General features: G+C 32.8%; 1 protein-coding gene across 2 annotated transcripts; it reads left to right on the top strand.

Annotated features, from left to right (window-relative positions):
- Window positions 1-666: 666 nt before the first annotated feature.
- Window positions 667-7,261, top strand: LOC132725868 (transmembrane protein 267-like). Of its 2 annotated transcripts, none has more exons than XM_060711054.1 (4): window positions 667-771; window positions 4,549-4,733; window positions 5,905-6,003; window positions 6,655-7,260. In XM_060711054.1, exons 2-4 carry the CDS (start codon window positions 4,557-4,559, stop codon window positions 6,991-6,993), a joined length of 615 nt encoding a protein of 204 aa, XP_060567037.1. In that variant the 5' UTR covers window positions 667-771; window positions 4,549-4,556; the 3' UTR covers window positions 6,994-7,260. The 2 variants fall into 2 exon arrangements, with proteins under 2 accessions (XP_060567037.1, XP_060567038.1); XM_060711055.1 differs by lacking the exon at window positions 667-771 and adding an exon at window positions 2,676-2,749 and having other exon boundaries at window positions 6,655-7,261.
- The last annotated feature ends 582 nt before the right edge of the window (window positions 7,262-7,843 follow it).

Here is a 7,843-nt window from a genome sequence, read left to right as displayed (position 1 = left end):
ATACTCTTCAAAAGCGAGGTTTAATGCATTAGGGTGCTTTAATACCAGCACCCCCCCCTATACCTTAAGTCAAATTTAACAATAAGAAATGAATGCATATATTTTAATTATAATATTACACATAATTTATGCACAAATATTTAATACACATTTTACATATTCTTCGATGATGAAAAATTTTTTATTTGCATAATTATGTACCATATATAAATTTCACTTAGTGTGGTAAACCACTTTGATCACAACATTTAACAGGATTCTTTTAAAAAATTGGCAAAGTCAGTCCCTAAATACCACTTTCTTTATTATGTTGCTTTTTGTTTATGACAAAATTACTTTCACTCCCAGCGCTTTTCAATCAGGGTAATGAACGGCCCACGTGCTGTTAAAAGGTTATCAAACTATACTAATGAAAAATATCATTTTTTTAAACATAAACTTATTAAATGTTGTATTCATTATCTAACGGTCATTTCTCGAAAAAGTTATAATAGTTTTTTTTTTTTTCACTTTTTTTCTTTTTTTTCAAAAAACATTTTTTAAAAAAATTAAAATTTTCCCAAAAAAAAACCCCCAATTTTTTTTTTTGCTAATTTTAAAATCGTTTTAAATAATGATAAAATAACTACTTGACTTTGCGGTGTTTAGTAGGAGTCATAATCCAACATAGTTACTTCCCTTTTATTCAAAAACGCCATTTGCACAGAAACAGTTGTCAAAATATATTTCAGGAACAACGGTGCTTTTATACAATAATAACAAGAACAATAGGTGTGAGTTATCTTAGTTTGATATGAATACTCAATGTGATTATACTTTCTGACGACTTATGACACAAGAGGGTTTTTGATGTTTCTAGGACAATGAGAGATATTTTGTGTCTTAATAAAAAAATGAAAAACCAGAGCTGCTTGTCTGCTAAGGATCTACAAAGGACCTTATATATAGGCTCATAGGGCATTGATTTTGCTTAGAATGGTTTTATTTTATGCTAAGAGATAAAATTTTAATAGAACAAATGTATTTTTAGTGGTTTAAATTTGTTGTGTCTATCACAAGTCAAAAATTTAATGTTGCTAATAAGGCACTTTTGACCTTCTAAGGACACGGCCTTGTCCATTTTCGCCCTTTCTTTAATCAAGTAAATCTGTCACATTTAAAGATTATGGACTTCTATTAAACTCAGAGAATGTATTTCCTAACTTAAACATCAACACTAGACAAGTTAGTCCATGTCTATGTTAGCCAACTTAGATTTCACCCAATATTTCTTAATTTGTTAAGTCACTGTCAAATTATCAAAGTTTCAAATGTCATGTATGCTGGCGTGTAGTACTTCTCGAATCCTTCCACCAAGAAATGAGATCCTGCAGAATACACAAAAAACAACTTTTAAAGTCATCAGAAATGACACTAAATGTACACTGTTACAATAAATACACTTAAAATGTAACCAGTCACATTAAAAATGACTTGAAATAGGGCACTTCAAAATTTCAAAGAACTATTTTCTAGCCTACAACGGGCTGGGTCTAATTCCGTACCGGGTTGAGACCTAAATGAATCCAAAATTTAAGTTAAGTCAAAATTTATACTCATTTCCTAGTAATTTATTGTTATACAAGTACAATTATATAGGTTTGACATGTCTGTAACAAATAACATTAATGCAGTACAATTTCTTACATATGAAACTTCATGCGAAAAATCAGCCTCGGCCAATAGAATTTTACGCAAAAAATTTATATCACAAATTCTGTCATATCTTTTGATTTTGTATTTAGGATTTCCACTGATGGTAGGACTACCAGATTGAAATATTCACTAGCCCAAAGATAATTCACTTCCACACAATTCATTTGTTTCAAAACCAGTTTTTTTATTCCCTCTGAAAATACAGTAGCCTGGTCGGGCTTTTACTGTGTAAAAGTTTTGGTAGCCCGAGGTGAAATTTAGGTAGTCATGTGGGGCCTATTAGGACTACTGCTTTAATTCGAACACTGTGGATTTTCTTCAAATAAAGTTAAAAAACTGTTACCGGCCTAATTATTTAAGTTATTTTTATGAAAGAATTTAAGCCCTTTAGTTGCCTTACAAATTGTTAATCCAATAACTCCATTTATTTTAATGAAGGGGTAATTTTGGGTTATAAAAAGTACAAGTAATCACAATTAAATGTGCTTTTTTTCATAAACTTTTTTCTTTTCAATTTTGCCAATAAAAAACCCTTACTGATTTATGATTTTTACCTTTTAAGCATTTGGGAAAAAAGTAATTACCAAAATATTTTTACCCTAGAAAATTTTTTTTTGCTTAAAAATACAAAAAAATAAAACAAAAACAGAGGTAATTTTTTAAGTTTAGCCCAAAGGGGGTTACCAAAACCCTATTCCCCAAATTGGAAATTTTTCTGACAAAGTTAAGATTTTAACCCCAAATCTCACCCAAATAAAGGGTAAAAAAAGATTTTCAATACTTTTCCTTTTCCCCTTTTTAAACATTTGAAAAAATCTTTTAAAAAGTCAAAAAATTTTAAAAGAATTTTCTCATTTAATTAAAAACTTAACCCCAAAAATTTGCTAAAAACCAAAATTTCCCGGAGCAAATTGGGGGAAAATTTTTTTGCCGGGCAATAGGCCCGAAATTTTAAACTGGGCATAATTTTTTACCTTCTTTCATCTTGTCCTGACAAATCTGCTGCCAAACTGAGCTGAAGGAGTTCTTCCACAGATCTTAACCAGTATATAAGGTAAGGTCACCCCGGCTTTAGTAACTGCATGGTCTGAAAAAAAATATGCAACACTAAAACATGTCGAAAGGAAATTATAAGAGGCATTTGTGCTGTAATTTTGATATCAAAAAAAAGGAAGAAAAACATTTCTTAATTAATCAATGGCTGATTTGATTATTCACACAGGAGGGGCTTAAATATTGTGTGCTTAAAATGCATGCCTGCATGGAAATAGCAGTTACGACATTATAAAGCTAACCTATTTTAACTGCTGTAGCAGCTGCTACAACAACAAGAACAATCACATCAACTGTTTTATAATTCTAAATGAGCCAATTATCCATAAACTACACTATTTAATGACTAGACCATTTTTTGTGTGTGTATAAATTAGCAATTATATACATTCTGCAACACAGCAAAACATCAAGATTCACTACACTGAAAATGCCTATATTTCCAACATGTAAATCACATGTGTCATGTTCAATTGTCAGTTCTGCTTCATTGAAATACAAGACACTAGTGAATATTTACAATCTGATTACTGCAGCATCAACTCTTTGCTGAAACATCAGTGCATATAATGTGTGGTCCATATGAGCAATAGGCTACTATGGTGCTTGTTCGAATCCCATGGCCGGTGCTTCTTGGGCCCCTAAGACCTCTGGAATGAGCTTGCCAATCACCTTTTTGCCAATGTAACCAGCCTGAAACATGCACTCCCCAATTCCTTGCTATGCATGGTTTATCCATAATTTAAGATGCATTTCTCTAAAAAATATCATTTTCCATATAAATCTTATAAAAATAAGCTCATAATAGAGCTAGTAAATTGCTAAACACAGGGTGCAAAAATAAAATTTACCAATTTATTAACTGCTTAAAAAAATTTTAAATTTCATTTTTTAATTTTAAATTCATTTTTACAGTTAAAATTCAATAAAATGTGGTTAATCCTTCATGCAAAAGCTCTGCACCCTTCTTCTGCACTTATTCAGACACAGTAGCAGACATCTACATTTGAAGGGGAGACAACAATAACAACATCTGTCCCAATTTAAAATGTCAAAATTTAAAATTTGAAATAAAATTTAAATTTTTCAAACCTGTCAGTTATCCTTTATTTTCCTGATTTCTATTCATAAACACAACACTAATGCAAAGTTTCATCCATATCCATCAACCAGTTCCCATTGTTCATATTTCTTATTTAGGACACGGCCTTGTCCATTTTCGCCCTTCTTTAATCTATAGTAAATCTGTCACATTTAAAGCTTCATTATGGACTTCTATTAAACTCAGCAGAATTCTGTATTTCATAACTTTAAACATCAACACTAGACAAGTTAGTCGAAGCCCGAAATGTCCTATGTTAGCTATCTAGATTTCACAATATTTCTTAATTTGTTAAGTCACTGTCAAATTATCAAAGTTTCAAATGTCATGTATGCTGGCGTGTAGTACTTCTCGAATCCTTCCACCAAGAAATGAGATCCTGCAGAATACACAAAAAACAACTTTTAAAGTCATCAGAAATGACACTAAATGTACACTGTTACAATAAATACACTTAAAATGTAACCAGTCACATTAAAAATGACTTGAAATAGGGCACTTCAAAATTTCAAAGAACTATTTTCTAGCCTACAACGGGCTGGGTCTAATTCCGTACCGGGTTGAGACCCTAAGTCTAACTTAGGTACAGAAGTGCACTTACATAGCACCAATTAAGAACCTCAAAGAGATATATCAATCTATTCTTTAATAATTTTAATTAGTTGAGGTGCTGTCATATTGTCTTCCTCTTTTTGCAGGATCAAAAATGCCAACATATGTTAGTACAGTTGTATTGGAAATATTACTTGGGTGTACCTGTTACTTAGGTGACAGACTTCTTGAGCATCCTGTTGCCAAGCAACAAATTGTGGTTGCCATAACAGACAGTTTGACCCATGGAATTGTTGGTGGAATATCATGGGCAATCATTTGTGATTTCAAGGTGAGAGATATTGAGATATGTGCCGCGTCACGACAAAACCAACATAATGGGTTTGCGACCAGCATGGATCCAGACCAGCCTGCACATCTGCGCAGTCTGATCAGGATCCATGCTGTTCGCTTACACACCCTATAACAAGTAGAGAAACTGATAGCGAATAGCATGGATCCTGATCAGACTGCGCGGACGCGCAGGCTGGTCTGGATCCATGCTGGTCGCAAACCCATAATGTTGGTTTTGTCGTGACGCGCCTCATATTTTGTTTCAATTGACTTAGGTTGTAGATACAGGTACATGTGATGGTGGATCCATGAATGTTTGAAGTACAAACAATATGAAATAATGGAATTTTATTTAATGGACAAGTGTATATTTTCTTCACATATAATATCTTGCTGCTAAGATATTACAATATAATATTATTATAGTATGTAATTGACGATGGTTTTTGTAGTTTTTGCACCGGATCTTAGCATTATACTGCTCCACTTTGATTTCACTGGACCATTGTAATGAAAAGAGACACTGTGGAGCTTGATACTTAAATCTATTTAAAGATCCTGTATGTTGTAATTAATTGTGTGTGTATTTGCGTTTATTTATACTCGCCACCGGTTGGGCGAGTCCTCCAGAAGAGTATTAGTCATTTTATTTTTTGGAGGATAGTGCAATTACAGATACAGAAAGATGCCCCAATTCCAGAAGCTTCTCCTGGTTCTAATATACATGTATAATTATGCTTCTAAAACATTTTCCAAACATCCAAGAATATGTTAAATATGTACTGCAAATGATTAAACGCATTATATGTAATCATTAAAAGTACATTGTATATGAATTCATTTATTATTGAACAATTTGGCTAAGACTTTATAGAAAATAGTTTTTTAATTTTCTCCCTTTATTTACACAAAATATAAATTCGGTAATATCTTTACAAATAATGCATTTTGGAACTTACAATATTGATAAATCTTCATTAAAGCATCATATTTATGATATAAAAAAATCATAAAAAAATTGTGTTACAGGATCTAGATAAACGTTGCTTTATGCAATATCAAACAAAGGTCACACACTGACACAAATATCTAAATGGCAGATGACTTTAATGAACATACTTAGGTACTTAAATTATAATATCAATTTAATGGGTATGATATATTTTCAGTTTAGAAAACAAGAGTGTGTAGAATGTCTTCTATGTATGATGTTGGCAATGCTTGTTGATGTGGACCATTTTATAGCAGCAAAATCTTTTAGTTTAAAGGTGAGCCCATCTTTAACAATTTCTACAAGATCTGTAGCAATTTCACCACATTTGATTTTAATAAGTTTGTTTTATAACCATGCAATATGCTTTATCAAATTGAGACTAAACTTTTTACTGTACTGTTAAATAACTTTTAGTGTTCCCACCTTACTACTTCATTATTTTTAGCTCACCTGAGTACAAAGTGCTCAGAAGGCAGTGTATCCTTTGTTTGTTGTCATCCACACAACTCCTCCTTAACCGTTTGAATGATCCTGAGATGGTTCTCTACTAAAGTTGTAAAAGTGGTTCAAGTCTGATGCCAAAATAGGTCATGCCACAGCACTGGCTTTACCCTTCTCTGGCATGAACCAGGGCCATCATGACCCTCTTATTTAATATCCCATTACCAACCAAATATGTACAAAGGCCATTCTCTGTTTTGAATTTGGAACAGTTTTGAATGGTTTAAGGGATTTCAATATAAATATACAAACAAATGTCAACAGCATGGATGTACAGGCTTGACTCCATACTGGTGACAAAAGCTAACCACTTTTGGTACAAGTCTTGAAATAATTAAATATGATCAAAGGGTTTTATTTATTTTTATAAGAAAGATGTAGCTCTGTAAAAATTAAATGTAGTATGTTTTATTTTATTTTTCAGTCTGCTCTGTCACTACCAACAAGACCACCATTCCATGCAACTACACTCATTGTCATCATAGACATCACCATGGGGATCATGGCAGCCATTTTGAAATCTCAAAGTCTATTTTTAGGTTTATTGATATTTACAACTGCATGGATTTCACACCATGTCAGAGATGGACATAGGCGTGGCTTGTGGTTTTATCCATTTGGGGAAACTGCTCCTATACCCAAGTTTATTTACATTGGAATTATAATGATTTTACCATTATTTATCATGCTATTTTATTTAAATTACTATCAACATAGATTAAAAGATAAAGTGATTACAATTAATGATGCAGACTTTGTTTAAAATGAATATGAATAACCATGTATTAAATTAATTTAACCTATAGCTCTTCAGCGCTTCTTATGTAAAATTCTTCCAAGTATAATTTCCAATAACCGTAAATTATACCATACCCAGACTATGGTATAATTTTCAGTTTTGAAGATCGAAGGAGTAAGTGTTTCTGGGCGGAGCTATAGGTTAAAACAGATACACCATTGGTGCGTTGACGATTTCTGGGTTTGCGTAAATTATACCATAATCACGTGACCTTTCTTATGCAACCTCACTTGACTTCGTCTCGTGAGGTTAAGGCATAAGAAAGGTCACGTGATTATGGTATAATTTACGCAAACCCAGAAATCGTCAACACAGCAATGGTATATCTATTACAAATCATGTCTTTCAGTATGTATAGTGATTATACCATGAAATTTTATGAAATATAATGAAACAAATCATAAATTCAGTCATTGCTATTTCTCATTTTTATGCCCCCCACTTCAAAGAAGAGGGGGCATATTGCTTTGCATTTGTGTGTCTGTTGGTCAGTCCGTAGACCAAATGGTTTCTGAGTGATAACTAAAGAACACTTAGACCTAAGAACTTCAAACTTGGTATGATGATTGGTCATGACCATCTGATGACCCCTATCGATTTTGGGGTCAAAGCTCAAGGTCACATTGACCTTGTAAGTAAAAACGGTTTCTGATCAATAACTAAAGAACGCTTAGGCCTAGGAACTTCAAACTTATTATGTGTGGAGGCGAGGCCGAGTGGTTAACGCGTCAGACTAGTAATCTAAGGATTGCTGACCGCATGGGTTCAAACCCTGCCAGGGGCAAGCCGTTGTTTCCTTGAGCAAGAAACTTTA

This window comes from Ruditapes philippinarum, unplaced genomic scaffold (genome assembly GCF_026571515.1).
Source record: "Ruditapes philippinarum isolate M1 unplaced genomic scaffold, ASM2657151v2 ctg1584_1_1_1_1, whole genome shotgun sequence".
NCBI lineage: Eukaryota > Metazoa > Mollusca > Bivalvia > Venerida > Veneridae > Ruditapes > Ruditapes philippinarum.
This window is presented reverse-complemented; position numbering and strand designations above follow the sequence as displayed.

Bases quoted from the DNA above. Each gene is read 5' to 3' on its own strand.
- LOC132725868 (XM_060711055.1), top strand. From the start codon at position 4,557: ATGCCAACATATGTTAGTACAGTTGTATTGGAAATATTACTTGGGTGT. The intron at 4,734-5,904 runs GTGAGAGATATT...ATATATTTTCAG, and splicing joins CAATCATTTGTGATTTCAAG to TTTAGAAAACAAGAGTGTGT. The intron at 6,004-6,654 runs GTGAGCCCATCT...TTTATTTTTCAG, and splicing joins CAAAATCTTTTAGTTTAAAG to TCTGCTCTGTCACTACCAAC.